Genomic DNA, 16,662 nt, shown 5'->3' on the forward strand with positions numbered 1-16,662 from the left:
GAGCTTTTCTTGCTCAAAGGGGTCAGTATCTTCAAGCTGCTAGTTGTGCCTTGGGGGGGAGCCCTCTGTGCCAGGAGGGTTGTGCCTCCTGCATTTAACATTGCTTGGGTAGAAGCATGTCCAGTCTGAGCAGTTACCCAAAGGGCAGAGGAAATGGTCTAACTCAGGACCCAGCACTCCCTTGTAGCATGTTAGCTAACATAGGCTTAGAGATGGAAGAGAGCTTCTATTCCAAATCCCTCTTTAAACTGAGGCCAAAAGGTTAAGTCATTTACCCAACTTTGCACACAGAGTGAGTAGCAGAGATGGCTTTTGAACCCAGGTGGAGCCTCTGGTTCTAAGACTGACCCTCTTTCCACTGCCCAGGACTGTTTCTCGACTAAGCATTTTACAAAGCCATAGCTCCAAGCCGGGTCTTTGGACTCCAGATCCAGGGCTTTTGCCCTACTCTCTAGATGCAGAATCATGAGATCCCAGGATTTCGGGCTGGAAAGGACCTTAGAGACGGCTTAGTTCAGTCCCTCCATTTTGCAGATTAAAACGAGGTGTCATAAAAGAAGTAAATTGCCCAAGGTCACACAGCAGCAAACCAAGCCAGGATTCAAGCCCAGGTCTTGGGCTTCATGTCCAGTGCTTTCCCCACTGCAGCAGGCTGCCTCTTCTGCTTTTTGGGGGGGTCAGTGCTGATGGCAGGCAGGTTATCCTTATAGGCTGCTTCTTGAGCCATTTATCAATGCTTAGGAGAGCTTCGATGGGGGGAAGGGCACGGGAAGCTGAGAGCTGAGCATTCCTACTGGAGTGCTCGCTCATCTTGGCAGAGACACTCCCAAGTCAAACCATTTGGTTTCTTTCCCTCACCTTCCAGAAAATAGAGCTAATAAAAGCACTAACCTAGTTCTTGGGGTGGTCTAGTTGTTATGGGTAAAGGCCTTTTGAGGATGAAATTCTCAATTTAAGTGCCCTAAATTGTGCCTTCATGGTAAGGGAGGATGTGCCAGAGAAAAAATCCTTTTAAGTTCAGAGCAGTTTAGCTGCACTCTGACACCCTGAAGACCCTGATGGGACTAGACTGTCTGGCATTGTGGCTGTACCTAATGGAGATACTTCACCAGCTCTGTCATCTTTGTGTCACTGTGTACCATCTTCCTAATATGAGAAATGGTCATTCCCAGCTACCAGCCTGGGCAGTTGAATCATCAGTCAGAGGAGCTGGGAGGTGTAGCCGGGAGCAGAAGAGACAAGGGTCACGGGCACTGTTTTCAAGGGTGGCTACCGTGTGAAAAGGATTAGGCTTCTTCTGCTTGATGAGCAGAGGAGCAAGGTGCAGAGAACCAGGTTTTAGCTCAATGTGAGGAAAATGACAATGACAGCTAAAGTTTAGATAGCACTTAGTACGTGCCAGGCATTGTGCTGAATGCTTTACAAGCATTACCTCATTTGGGCCTCACAACAGTCCTGGGAGGTAGGTGCTGCTATTTTCCCGTTTTACAGATGAGGAAACTGAGGCAGATAGAGGTTAAGTGATTTGCCCAGGGTTACTACACAGCTAGTGTCTTGGGCTGGATTTGAACTTGGGTGTTCCTGAGTTCAAAAAAAAAGTTAAAAACTTCAAATGATCAGCTATCACAAAGTGGAATTGCCTGCATTAAGAAGTAGTGAGTAATGGAAACATCACTGAAAGTCTTCAAATGTAGAGAGAACAAACTCTTGTAGAAGAGATTCCACCCCCCACCAGGTACAAGTTGGACCAGACATCCCAAAGACCCATGCAGCACCATAATTCTGGTTTGGTTTGTCCATTGATGGTGTCTGCTTTCTTCTCTGAGGGGCCAGTCTGCTGTTTGTATTAAGCTGGCCAGCACTTTCCCTAAAAAGGAGGTGCACAGAGAGTTTTCTCTGTGGTGAAAGGGTTGCTGCTATTCCTTAGTCAGCGTCGGCTAGCACAAAACATGCACATTGTAGGATGGAAGAAACCAGCAATCCCCAGGATGGTCACAAAAGTGGTTCTGGTTAGTGGCCCATGAAGGTGGATGGTACCAGTTCCTTGCACCCTTTTCTCACTGCCTCTGATCAGAGCTCCACTAATAAATCACAGGGATGCTGTTCCAAGCTTTCATTTCTTACATCTGGGTTGCAGTACCATGACTCAAGCCAAGAATCACATTTTATGAAAAGCCTTGACTGCCTTTGGCGTTTAGGGAAAGGAAAAAGAAAAACACCCACAGAATGAATAAACAAATAAAAACCCAGAAGGGTTCTGATCTCACTGGAGCAAGGAGCCTGAGAGTTTGACTCCTGGGTTTTCTTCCTACATCTCCTTGCTGCTGTTTTCCTACTGTGCAAATCAGTCAAGAATCTTTGGTTTGCCCATTGGAAAAAATGGAACTCTGGTCATTTCCCAGAGTCCCAGGTGATTAGATTCCAAGATGAAAGGCATTTAAATAGAAATCAGTGTTCTCAAGATAAGGGGTAGAGGGAGAGAGGGAAGATCAGATTGGAACTACAGATTCTGAGCATGAGGGAAATCTGCACCACTAATGTAGCGCCCTGTGTCACAGTGCAGAACAGTAGCGTAGGGCCACGAACGGCATATTGGACTGGGGTCGAAACAGGCTCTAAGCCCAGCTCTGCTATCCTGGCTGTACAGTTCTGGTTTGGTAGATAGAGTGCTGGCCCTGGAGTCAGAAAGACCTGAGTTCAAATGTGACCACTTACACTTACTAGCTGTGTGACCCTGGGCAAGTCTCTTAACCCTGTTTGCCTCAGTTTCCTCATCTGTAAAATGAGAAGGAAATGTTAAACTACTCTAGTATCTTTGCCAAGTGAACCCCAAATGGCATCACAAAGAGTCTGCCATGACTGAAATAAAAGAACAACAATAAGCAACTCTGGGCAGATCACTTCCATTCAAGAATTTGGGAAATAGGAAAATTGAATTAGGCTCTTTCCTCATGGAGGTTACAGTCTACAGGGGAATAGACAACCACAGGTACTCTAACAACAATACATGTTAAGTGCCCAAGACGGAAATGTGGGGCTCTCTGAGGTCGAAGGAAGGAAAGAACAGCCACATAATGGTTAGGGAAGGTTTTTCAGCAGTGTCACTTAAACTTGGTTTTAAAGATAGGGAAGTAATAGGGGTGGAAACAGTCTAGTCGTCATGGTCAGCATATGGAGGTAGAGCATAGGGCCCATGTTATGGACAGTTGTCCTGTTAGAGGCTGGAAAAATAGAGTGGCCAGTTCACGAAGGGCCTTGAGTGCCAGGCTAAGTAGTGTCGACTTGGTAGGCACTGAGGCTTTTAAACAGAAGAATGACATGCCCAGATTGGTGAACCAGGCAGCTGCATAAAAGATGGCTTGGAGGAGGGTGGGGGCTAACGGTGGAGATGGGAAAACCAGTTAGCAGCTTATGTGATAGTTCTAGGGGATGCTAATGAGGACTGGCATTAAGGTGGGAGCAGTGTGACTAGATGGGAGACACTGAGGCAGTCTCTGAACCTCCTCTGCAAAATGAGGAGGTAGAACTAGGTGGTCTCTGAGGTCCTTTCAGGCTCCGACACTGATTCTAGTGCAAAGAGATTCCTTGTTAAATATAAATTAGTCTCCATCTGTGGGGAAATGTACTTAGACTGAAGGTGGTTGGGCTTTGAAACATGAAAGCCTGAAATTTATCTGCTTTGTGAACTGACAGAGGAGCAGGAAGCATCCGACAGGCAGAACAGCACCGTGTTCCAAACCTTGTAGTCGTCTCAAAGCCCAGGCTTGCAAAAGCCTCTGGCTGCAGTCCTCACAGCAGGGAAAAGGCTGAAAAGATAAGCCAAGCCTGGGTCTGCCAAGGACACATTGCCTTCACTAGGGGGGTAATTCGTACATGACAAAACAAAGTTCTAAGCGGTGGGTTGTCCCCCTCGAAGACGAAATAGTCTTACTGCTCTCCTCTGGTCCCCCACCAGTCAAACAGGCAGGGATTTATCCAGGGCTCTGCGTTCTGCCTTAGAGCAGCCTACTTACTGTTCAGTTGTTTTGATGTGTGGGGTTCGGACAGTGCCCTTATGGCATTTGGCATGGGTGGGGGGGCATGGGTAGAAAAAGGACTTGCAGCTCCAGACAGACCACCTCAGTCAGTTTGTTTGCCAGCATGGACGGGCTTTTCTTCCAGCTCCCCCCTGCACTGGTGCTTGCGCGTGTGTGCGTGCGTGTGTGTGTGTGTGTGTGTGAGAATACTTGTGCTTTTAAGATGAGTAAAATAAACCTAAGCTGCATTGGTCTTCAGAATCCACAGCCAAGCTGACCACATTATGAAATGAACCCTTGTTTTGGAATAGAGTGGCTACACTCCCACTGCCTGGAGCCTCCAAGCTGAGGGAAGGGGGAAGTGGGAGCTCTTGTCAGAAAATGTCACAGGAGTATGATCATTTTTGCAGTGCTGGGACCATTATTTCCATGTAGGAGGCAAAAGGGAAGAGGGAGCAGACTTCGAACCAGTTGCATGTCATTTAATTACCAGTTTTGAGCCAGTCCAAGTAGAAGATATGTGATTTTATTTAAATAGCTCAGTAGTGTCAGTTGTCTTTAAAAAAAATTTTTTTTTAATCCCAAACCCATGAAATACTAAGGACAGATTGGATAGTGACCAAGGAACAAACACAATTATATTGATAGAGTCAGTTGGAGGAACTGAGGACAGAATGTCATTTGGGAACCACTTGGTTCCTCTTAGGATAAACAAAGTGCCCATTTGTCATTTGGTCTGAAGCTGCATCTCTGATCTCACTGGAAATGAGGATCTACAGTACAGAAGATTCATTTGCATCTCATGGATGAGGATGGGGGTGGTCATGGCTTTTTGCCCACATGTGAAAAGGGAGTCCTAGCCACAGTGGAAAAAATACCACAGGACAAAACTGTACGTCTTTGAGTTCAAAAAGGGCCATGTAAGATGATCCATCAGTCTCTCCTCAACAGTAGTATGTGTCTTCCCTCGGCAAGCTGTTTCTTTAGCCTAAGAATATATCCTAAACTGATCTGGTTCTTACAAAGCTGTAAGTCCTAAAAGAAAAAAAAAGAAAAAGAAAAGAAACAAAACCAACCTTTCTGAACTTTCTTGCAGGCGTTGCAAATAGAGATGGCATCTAAACCTGCATGTACTGTCACTCCCAGGCCTTTCCCTTAGTCTGCTGAATAAATGTCTCAGTCCTAACTAGCTTTGCATGGAACAACCCCAAAGTCCTGTTAACATTGTGAGTGGGAAGGAGGCCTGCTCCTATGCGGTAGGTTTTTCCCTAGCCAGCTCTTGGACTGCATACACTGGGCTTTCAGAGGTGTGTGTGCAGCTGGATCTCATAAGACCACAAGGCAGTTCCTGAGCTACACAAAGGAATGAGAGCTCAGACCAAGTCAGAGGCTGGGACGTTCACTGCAGTGTGTGGCCAACTCTCCCGCACCATGTAAATGCACTGCTCTTTGAAGCAAAAAGCTCCCCCTTGGGCTCCTCCATTCCCCGAGAGTACTTCCTACACAGGTGGAGGCGATGCCTGTGAAATCTGCTAGTAAAACAATTCTGTGGGTTGCAAATCCCCTGTTATTCCATAAAGAATGGGAGAAGATCGGGTCAGTTGGGCTAGATTCAGATTGGGAGAAAAGAAATAGGAATGAGGAGCGCGTCTCCCCCACCTCCAAGGCCAAGAGCAGGATAGTTGCCCCTGTGTTTCATATAGTTTCTGAGGTCATATGCTGTCTTCATCCAGCATCTTATTGATGCCATCACAGATCCGTCGCAAGTGTGAGCGGTAGGGCTCAGAGGGTCCGTATAGAGCCGCCAGGAATTCAAAGTCTGCGAAGTGGTTAAAGACGTGATTGATACGAGAATGGGACTTGCTTGTCAGGTGTGTGTTGACAGCCTGGTGCAGCAGGTCTCGACACTCGTGAAGGGTTGTGGCCATGACCCGACGGTCAAATGTGAAGTCTATCTGGTAGAAGCTGACCGCTGTCATGGCCAGGTGGTGGACCTTCTTTCGAAAGCGTTCCATCAGCGCCAGCTCTTCTGGGCTGAACTGCCCATTGCGGTAGAGGATAGCCAGCTTCATGACGATCTTGATGAGGTCCTTAATGATCTTTTGAGCCTCCTTGCGGTTCCGGGTGAATTCCTTTGTCGCCCTGTAGAGCTCATCCAGGACCTCACCGCTTGTGTCATCGATGAACACACTGGCCATAGTCTTGGAGGCCATCTTGCTCAGGAGTTTCTTCTGAGCCTGTAAGGCAAGGTTCTTGGTGCTGAAGGTGTCCATGTTTGCTAAAGGCAGGAGGAGAGAAAGAAAGAGAAAAGCACATGTAAGTAGTCATCCCTCATACCCCAACTGGGAGTCCCTCAGCCAGCCTTCCCCCCCATCTTGGCTGGCTGAAGAGTCAGGGGACTTGCTTCATGACAATGTGTTCTTCACTTTCATTTTTTGGTGACATCATTTCCCTCTTCCCACCTCCCGTTTGTAGAATGGGCTCTATTTTACCAACAGATTTCATAGACTTCCTAACTGTGTGACCTAAGACAAGTGATATATTCTGGAAGCCTGTTTTCTCCTCTGTAAAACAAGGGGATCAGACTCCATCTCTGATTCTTAATGGCCCTGACAATCAAGAATCTTCTCATGACTTCTTAAATTTTTTTAAAAAATAAAGATATTTCATTTGTACCTTTTTGGCTTTATGTCACTGCAATTTCTTTCCCTTATTAAAAAAAGGGAAAAAAAGGCAATACCACCTGACGTATCAAGGTAGCTTTTAGTGTAAATGATGTCCTGTACCCATAGGATTCTACTTTTCTAAGGAAAGGTGCCTCTTTTCCTCTCCAGGACAAAGACTAGTTATATAATAACTTCATCAAGGTTTTTTGTTTGTTTTAAAAAAAAAAGCAAATGGCTAGGTGGTAAAACTCAGTCAGAAAGACCTGAGTTCAAATTTGTACTCAGACAATAGTTGTGTGACTTTGGGCAGGTCATTTTACCTGTTTGCCTCAGGGATAATAAAATATAGGGATAATAACAGCACCCACCTATTTGGAAGGCTTGTTGTGAGGATCAAAATGAGATAATATTTGTAAAGTGCTTAGCACACTGCCTGGCACACAGCAGGCACTATATAAATGCTTATTTCTCTCCTTTCCCTTCCCTTAAAGGAAGTAAATTAATTCAGTTTGACAATTGGAAGGGACAAATAAAGAAGGATTTCTTTAACACAGGTGTATGGTGGGGGTGGGGTGAGGGTGGGTTGTAAGTATTTTAAGAATTGGAAAACAATTTCTTTGCTCCAGAAACCTGAAAATGACAGGTTGAGACTTTTGTCCCCCAGGGAACAGGAGAACTGTCTCGAGTTTAAGAAAGGCAATCCTAACATCTTGGGCATTCAGAGAAGTCGTCATCTCCCCAAATTACCTGGGGGGACCTTGGAATTCCAAGTACCTTGGAATCATTCTTGAGTCCTCACTTGCCCATACTCAAATATTCATTCATTTGGCAAGACTCTTCCCATACAAGATCTCTCCCATCCGTCATCCCTTCTCTCTACTCTCATAGCTACTACCCTACTGGAAGCTGTCATTACTTCTCATCTAGACTACTCTCATAGCCTCTTAACAGGCCTGCCTGTTCTCTGTCTTCCCTATTCCCATCCATCCTCCACACAGCTGCCCAAATAATCTCCCTATAGCACCAGTCAGATCAATTCAGTCCCCTGCTTCAAGAAACTGCACTGGCTCGATGTTTAACCCTTCAGCTTGGCATTTAAAACCCTTCACAGTCTGACTGTAGCCTCCCTCCCTTTCCAGACTTATTCCACATAACTCTTCTTCATACACTTTTTATATTTTGTCCAAGACTATCTAGTTGTTTTTCCCCAAATGTGGCATTCCATCCTGTGCATCCTTTGTATGACTGTTCCCCATGCCAGGCATGTACTCCCTTATTTCTGCTTTTTAGAATCTCTAGCTTCCTTCAAGATTCAGCTCACGCGCCACCTTTCCTGGTTCTCCCTAGCATTATTCCTCTCTCCCTCTTCAAATTATGTTGCATCTTATCCTCTGGTAAAACATAAACTCCTTGAGGGCAGAGGCGGTTTTTCATTTTTATCTCTGAATCCCACACTGCATACTGTGCCTTTAATAAATCCTTGTCCAACTGAAGAGAAGCAACATCACCCCTATGGGCATTTGTAGATTACCTTTTGGGGGAAATTGTTAAGATCATCAGAACTAGGACTTACCATAATAACGTAAATTATGATAGCAAGTGACTTTAGAGTTTAGAAGATTACAGATTTAGAATTGGAAGGGAGTTCAGAGGTAATGGAGTACAACCTTCTCATTTTATACATAAAGAAACCAAGACCCAGAAAAGTAAAGTGATTTGCCCAAGGTGAGTGGCAAAGCTGATTCCATTTCACGTCTCACGTCTCCCAGTTCAGTTTCAGCACTCTTCACAATGCCTTGCATTCTAGTCCATTTTCCAGATAAGAAAACTGAGGCCCAGGAAATGATAACGACTTGCTCAAAATAACTGTTCTTGTTTTTACAGCACTTTGAAGTTTTCCATACAATCTGATAAGGTAGATGGGGGCAAAAATTATCTTCCTTTTGGTGAAGTCACCTTCCAGTCACACACACATATGCTATCACTCATCAAAGGCAGAACTTCTAACTCCAAGCCCCAGTGCTCCTTCTGCTACACAATGCTAAATCTCCTCTAGAGGGGAGGAGGATTTCTACCACCACAGCCTACCTCCATGTGCAAGCAGGGGGTAGTGGAAACAGCATGGGATTTAGGGTCAGAAGACCTAGGTGTGAATTCTCACTCTGTTATTTGCTACCTCGTTGCTTATTTCTGTAATTCCTAGTTTCCCCCTCAAAGTTCCTGGTTCAATAATGGATTCAATCACAGGATGGCACACCCAATTCTGTGGGCACTGCCCTCTGCGAGCAGCCCATGTGTTTTTAGCAGCTATGACCCAAGGAAGCTTGTCATGAAACCAGCCAGCAAGAAAGGGTAACCTGATCTGGTTTGGGTTATGATAAACTATTTGGAAGAGTATGTGCAGTAACCATCTTTCTTTTGTGTAGAGATGGGGGACTGTGGGTGTGGAATATTATATATGCTGTCAAATGGGTCTCTACATGGGTTAGTTTTGCTTAACTATTTTTCTTTGCTACAAGGAAAAGCTGGTGGGGTGGAGAAGAATGGGAGTGAGAAACAAAAACATTCAAAAACTTTTAAAAATAAAATTAAATTAAAAAACAACAACAATGATACAGACAAGACATGTGTGCATCACACAGGATAAGCGGGCATGAGTAAAGTGCAGTCTTCCTAAAATGAAAGGAACATTTAGATCAATGTGACCACAGAAAGGGCTTAGTTTTGGGTCCATCTTCAAATGCTTGCTCAACACCCACTCCACACTTTTGGTTCTGCCCTCGAGGCTTATCAAGGGATTAGATTCAGCAAACCCATTACCCCAAACCTAAAAATAGAGTCAGAACCTCAAGCTCATAGAGTTGGAAAGGAACTTGTTGATAGAGGCCAATCTTCTCATTGTACAGCTGGGGAAACTGAGAACTTAGATGGGGGAGGAACTCTTCCAACTACTTAGTGACAGAGCTGGCCCAGAACCCAGCTTTGCCGGCCCATCCAGGGCACTTTCCACTGCACCACACTGTGGGAATAGATGTGCTTTCCCTCAATGCATTCAATTCCTTTATTATTCCTTCCCCCAATTCATTCAGGACGAATTTATGAAGAACCTACTGGATGCAAAGTTTTGTTTCACCGAGTCCTAGCGTATATGGAACTTTGCATCTAGAAGATGCTTCGTAAGTGAGCCTTAAAAGGATGGAAGAAGGAATAAGTCCTTATAGTCTACTGGAGGGATACTACCAGTAATATGCTTGTGAGTATTTAACAACTGGCTCTCCAGAAAAAGAAAAGTTTGAAGAACACACTTTTAAGTTTAATTCGCATTTTCTCCATCACTTAAGTCTAGGCAATCAACAAAACAGTAAAACAAGCCATAAGCCTCAATTTGTATTGTTTTCCAACTTCCAAAGTGTAAATGCTCACACTTTAGGAAGGTTATTTTGGCAGCTCTGTGGAGAAAGGATTTGGAAAGAGAAGAATCTGGAAACATTCTCCAAATGCCTAGATCTTTTCCTATTTGTGTTGTCTAGTAAGTCCAGTTGGTCAGAAACGGAGTCCTGGTCGGCCCAGGGTGAGAATGAGAAACCGGACCCCTTTCCACAGTTCTAAGTGGATGTTTGTGCTAATGATAGTCGGGGGCAACAATGTGCATTTCTGCTGAGCTTTCAGATTCATCAAGCACTTCACAATGACTCCCAGGAGGTAGAGTTCAGAGGATCCAGACCTGGGAGGGCCCCTCAACACTGTTTAGTGAAAGGGGTTCTTCGCCTGGGATCTGTGAACTTGATAATTGTATTTCACTAGAATTGGTTTCCTTTGTAATCCTCTGCATTTTGTTTTTGCATTTAAAAACATTCTTCTGAAAAGGGGTCCCTAGGCTTCCCCAGTCTTACTGCCAAAGGGGTCCAGGACAGAAAAAGGATGAAGACCTCCAGCTGTAGTCCAGCCCTGTCCTTTTTCAGGAGGAACCTCAGAGGGAGAACAAGTGATCTACCCAAAGTCACACCACAAGTGGAAGAAACTCGGATTTCTGACACTGAGGCTGGGGCTCTTTTCACCCCATAACAGCATATTACCTTCCTTGTTTTGTAAAGAAAGGAAGTATGTCCATGCTCCCTAACTAATTAGTGACAAGGCTGAGATTCGCACGAGGTTCTCTGAACTTCCGTAAACTATGAATTTAGGCCCCTTCACCACACCATGACAGAGTGCATTTTTATCCCCGTTTGGGAGAAGGAATAGGCCTAGAGGAGGCCCTTGCCATATGACTAGGCAGTGATAAAGCCCAGGGTTTGGATGGAGGGCCCTGATTCTAGGTTGAACCCTCCTTCTGCTAAAATGAACAGATGGCACTTTGCACTTAAGGTGAGAAGCCCTTCTTAGTCATCCAGAATCCCAGCCCAGCAGATAATAGGGAATCCTCCTTGGATCCCAAAGCTTGTTGTAGATTAGCCAGCTGATCAGAATGGAGCCACCAAGAAATTGACCGTGCCCGTGCTTTGTACAACAGAGTTATTTATGGCTTTCCAGAAATGAAGCGGTTTGTCAGCATTCCTTTTGATGTGAAAATATTGATTTTTAACAGTGTGAACTTTGGACAGGGGGCTGGTTCCCACTCCTAATAAAGAACAGAGAAAATACAGGGGGCAGCCCTGCCCTCGGCTGACAGTAGGCTGCTGAACAGGGACCAATCGTTGACTTAGCAGAGGAGGAGGAGGAGGAGGAAGCACAATTCACATAGTTAGGACCTTGGCAGTAACCTGGGCCACCTGGGGTCTATTTCTGGCTTTGCTACTTTCTAACTGGGTGACTTTGGGCAAGTCACTCCGTTCTCCAGGCCTCCGTTTTTCCATCTATAGGATCATAGGTTTTAGAGCTGGAAGGCCTTGTAAGAGATTATCTGGTCCAACCTCTTTATCTTCCAGACAGGGAAGCTGAGGCCCAGAGAGGTTATGGGCTGGTTGCCACTTAGTCATTTTTCAGTCGTGCCCAATTTGTTGTGTTCCCTTTTGGGGGTTCTCTTGGCAGAGATACTGGAGTGATTTGCCATTTCCTTCTCCAGCTCATTTTATAAATGAGGAAACTGAGGCAAACAGGGTTAAATGACTTGCCCAGGGTCCCACGGCTAGTAAGTGTCTGAGGCTGGATTTGAACTCAGATCTTCCTGACTCCAAGCCCAGTATTCTATCCTTTGTGCCACTAGTGCTTATATCACACTATAAAATGATAGAAGAAGAGATTGTCTTTGAAGTTTTTGTAGAATGGAAGCCCTTGAGGGCAGGGAGTCTTATTTTTGTCTTTATATCTCCAGGGCTTAAGGACACAATGACTGGTATATAAAACACTAATAAATGCTTGTGAACTGATTATTCCTCTGACATCCTATGTCCTAAGGGCACTCCCAGCCCTGACAGCCTGTGTCCTAAGGGCCCTCCCAGCCCTGACATCCTGTGTCCTAAGGGCCCTCCCACCTTTGACATCCCGTGTCCTAAGGGCCCTCCCACCTTTGACATCCTGTGTCCTAAGGGCCCTTCCACCTTTGACATCCTGTGTTCTAAGGCCCCTCCCAACCCTGACACTCACGTTCTAATGGCTCTCTCTGTTCTAGTCCTCCACTCCTCATTCCCACAGTCCTCTCCATCACCTCCATTTCTATTCTTTCCTTTGCAGACCTTCTCACAGCTGTCCCCAACCCTCTCTACACTCCAGATCACTGTTGAGCTCAGCATCTTATGTCCTTGCAGCTGGATCTTTGTAATAAATAGCTTCTTAACTGGCCTCTTAGTCTCAGAATCACAGACTTGGAAGGGACTTCAAAGACCACCTGGCCAAACCTAAAGCCATCCAAGATTCCTCCCAACAATGCAATAATAATAACTAACGCTCATAATAATGTTTTCAGGTTTACAAAGTGCTTTCCATATATCATCTCATTCGAGCTTCACAACAACCCTGGGTAAGGTAGGGGCTACAATGTCCATTTTACAGATGAAGAAACGGAGGCTGAGAGCATGACTTAAGTGACTCGCCCAGGGTCCAACACATATCTGTGGTTTAAAACATCATCACCTCACTTCACTGTCCAGTCAGGTAGTTATCCTGCCTTTGCTGAAGACCTCCAGGAAAGGGGGACCTCACTCCAGCACACGAGCATACACACACACACACACACACACACACACACACACACCACAAAACTCACCCCCCTACGCCCTTCACATCCACATCCACCCACCAATCACCCACACCCACACACACACTACAAAACTCACCCCGCTATGCCCTTCACATCCACATCCACCCACCAATCACCCACACCCACACCACAGACACACCCCAGGTGTTTACCAAAACCCTTTGGGCTCTTCTGCCATCTCATTAGAGCTTCACAACAACCCTGGGTAAGGTAGGGGCTACTATGTCCATTTTACAGATAAAGAAACTGAGGCTGAGAGTGTGACTTAAGTGACTCGCCCAGGGTCTAACACATATCTGTGGTTTAAAACATCATCACCTCACTTCACTGTCCAGTCAGGTAGTTATCCTGCCTTTGCTGAAGACCTCCAGGAAAGGAGGACCTCACTCCGGCACATGAGCACACACACACACACACACACACACACACACACACACACACACACACCACAAAACTCACCCCCCTACGCCCTTCACATCCACATCCACCCACCAATCACCCACACCCACACCACAGACACACCCCAGGTGTTTACCAAAACCCTTTGGGCTCTTCTGCCATCTCAGGTGTTTCTTCCTCTTGCTATGTCTGTTGCTGTCCCAGCTCCCCCTGTCATCTCTGACAAGCCACTTCTCTGATCTGTCTCCCATTGCTTTCAAGATGGAAGGCAAATTCTTCAGCCTGGCATCCAAGGCCCTCCTCCGTCTTCCCCCCCTTGCATTAAACTACTGGGCCTACTCACCACTGCTTGACAGCATCCTGTGCTTGGTGGACCAGCCAGGCTCCTGCTTATGCCAGTTCAGAGGCCTCTGTTCTCCTTGTTGCTGACTCTAAACTGCCATTCTTCAAGACCTAGCTCAAGTCATACAGTCCGAACTTTCTATGCCATTCACTAAGTTGGCTTAGGAATCCCCGGCAGCCTTATAATGCCTCTTTCACCCTTGTCTCCAACTCTGGAAACCTCTCCTATTTTTACCTTTTTGGTGGCCTGGTGGGTAAACTGTTGGGCCTGCAGTCAGGAAGGCCTCTTTCCAATCTAACCTCAGGCGATAATTAGATGTGTAACCTTGAGCGAGTCACTTCATCTCTTTCTGCCTCAGTTTCCTCATCTGTAAAATGGGGCTAATAATAGCACCTACTTCCTAAGGTTGTCGTGAGGGTCAGATGAGACAATATTTGTGAAGGCCTTAGCAAACCTTAAAGCACCACATAGGTATTATTAGCTAGTCTATTCTGCCTCTTCCTAAATTTACCTGGTTGGTCTCCCCATGACTGTGAACCTCCTGAAAGCAAGCACCAGTTCTTATTCTTCTTTGTCCCTCCTACCGCTATGTAATAATGATAATTATAACAACAGAAAGAACTCACAGAGAGACAATGTAGTGCAATGGGAAGAGCCCTGGGGTTGGCGCTGGGCAGTCAGTCTGGGCAAGCCTATGCATCCCTCCCCAGATTACGTTTTTAAATGCATAAAATGAAATATATAGGCTGATGAAAAGAAACCAAAGCTTAGTGAAAATAAAGATGTACTTTTTTCCCATTCAAGTTCACAAACCTCCATAGACCCTTGGGGGTGGGGTGACTGTGGACCCCAGGTTAAGAACCCTTGAACTAAAAGGAACAAGAATGTGCAGAAATCAGTACTTTCCACTCTACATTTCCGATCCCTCTCTATTCGTATAATTCCACTATACTCTAATATTTTAGCAAGACATGTACAGAAATGATACCAGGTAGAAGGTAATAGCAGCAAAAGAGAGGTCCAAAGTGCTCCAGGGAAATGTGAAGAGGGAAGGATGCAAGTGGGGAGAGCCGGGAAGTCATGGCTCTGGAGGCAACCGGAAGATCAGGTTTGATTGATCGTGGGGCAGCTAGGTAGCACAGTGGATAGAGCACTGGCCGAGGTCAGGAAGACCTGAGTTCAAATCCAGCCTCAGACCAACCACTTGACACTTACTAGCAGTGTGACCCTGGGCAAGTCACTTAACCCCAATTGCCTTTAAAAAAAAAAGATCAGGTTTGAGTTCTGACTTCATGAATGGGTCTCTCTCCTCCTCTGAGCCTCATTCTCCTCATCTATGGGGGGTGTCACAATAGACAGGCTCGAAGGTGTCTGTCAGCTCTGACATTCTATGATCGTGGCTTACAAAATGCATGGGAATCTGGAAGGGCAAGTGTTTAGTCTTCATTTACACTGCCAGGGACTCAAGAGAGACTGAGTGACCTACTTATAGGTGGTCACACGGCTAGTTAAATGGGATTGGAAGCTATGGCTCCTGACCCCAAGCCCAGAGCTCTTCACACCACAACCCACAGAGACACACAGAAGGTGGCTGTTGGGTTGCTCTCCTGAGTAAAAAGGGAAGATTGCAAGAGCTCCCTGACTTAGTGTGCAACCGAGGCAGGCCCCTGTTTCTTGGTCCCTGCCCTTGGGGAGCTCAGAGCCTAGTTGGGGAGGTGAGGCTAACGGCGGCAAAGTCGAAGCATCCTTCTCACTTTTCCATGCTTGGAGATTTGGGGAGGGGAAGGCCTAACAGTTCCATAAATCAAGGGCCATCCCTGCCCCAGTCCCTCATCCCCCCGCCCACGACAATCCTCCTCGTTCATGCTGTAGGAAGGGGAAGGCATGTATGATGGCCACGTGGGCCGCCTTCTGCTCTCCAGAGACCCTGCGTTATTTGGCTATAACAAAGCGCACCTTTGTCTGAGCCTTAGAGGCTGACTTACTCCTGCTACCCGCCCCTGCCTGCCTAAAGAGGGCTGGATGGGGCTTGCACACCATGCCATCTGCTTATGGCAGGCTATCTTTTCCTCTCCAGCACTCCCCTGCCAGAGAGCCTCCTGTGGCTCCTTATGGCTAAATAAAATGTAAACTTGGGAAGCCTGGTCTTGGAGGTCCTCCTCAATTCAACCCCACCCTAATCCTCCAGCCCAATGTCCCCTACTTCCCCAACGTAAAGAACTGGGAAAAAAAAAAAACCAAAACACTGAAACCAGTCAGGAAATCTGGGTGTAAGCTCTCACACTTAACTAGCTGTGTAATCCTGGCTAAGTCATATTACTTTGGGAAGGTTCAGTTTCCTCATCTATAAAATGGGGATAATAATTCTGACACCACACCCCTCACAGGGTGATTATAAGGAGGACGTTCTGTAAACTTTAAAGCACTAGAGACATATGAAGTGTTTTTTTTATTGTTTTGTAATAATTACATAATTATAACAACTCACATTTACTTTATGACTTTTAGGATTTACAAAGCACTGTATGTATATTATCTCATGGATCGTTATCACAACCCTCTGAAATAGCTAGTGCAAGTATGATCACCTCTATTTTACAGATGAGGAAACTGAGGCATCCAGCAGGGAAGTGATTTGCCTAGGTTACTTAATTAGTAAGTGGCAAAGATAGGACCTTAATGGAGATCCCAGGACTCCAAATGTGGCATCCTTTTCTAATCTGGCCTCAGATACTTATTGGTTGTATGATCCTGGGCAAGTCACCACCTCTGTTTGCCTCAGTTTCCTCACTGTAAAATGGAGGTCATAATAGTACCTTCGTTGCATGGTTGTCGTGAGGAATAAATGGAGATAATATTTGTAAAATACATAGTGCCTGGCACATAGTAGGCACTTAATAGATCCTTCCTTGAGCTTGGCATGCCACGCTTTCCCATCCTACCTTTCACTGGGGCTCAGCTGGTCCTTTTAGGGCTAATACTCTACAATGGTACTCAGCAGCTGTGGCCCAGGCCCTTGCACGCAATGTTACTGAAGCATAT

The 16,662-nt window shown here is 45.8% G+C and overlaps 1 protein-coding gene across 3 annotated transcripts in view; it reads right to left on the reverse strand.

Moving 5' to 3' along the window:
- Nucleotides 1–4,526: 4,526 nt before the first annotated feature.
- Nucleotides 4,527–16,662, reverse strand: part of TNFAIP8L1 (TNF alpha induced protein 8 like 1) — a 30,713-nt gene continuing 18,577 nt past the window's right edge. For all 3 annotated transcript variants that reach the window (XM_020971340.2, XM_020971341.2, XM_020971342.2), the window contains exon 2: nucleotides 4,527–6,294. In XM_020971340.2, the coding sequence (XP_020826999.1) occupies nucleotides 5,729–6,294 (566 nt within the window). In that variant the 3' untranslated portion in view covers nucleotides 4,527–5,728. The remainder of the gene's footprint in view (nucleotides 6,295–16,662) is intronic.

The sequence above is a fragment of the Phascolarctos cinereus genome, unplaced genomic scaffold (genome assembly GCF_003287225.1).
Source record: "Phascolarctos cinereus isolate Bilbo 61053 unplaced genomic scaffold, phaCin_HiC Scaffold_4;HRSCAF=312, whole genome shotgun sequence".
Lineage (NCBI taxonomy): Eukaryota > Metazoa > Chordata > Mammalia > Diprotodontia > Phascolarctidae > Phascolarctos > Phascolarctos cinereus.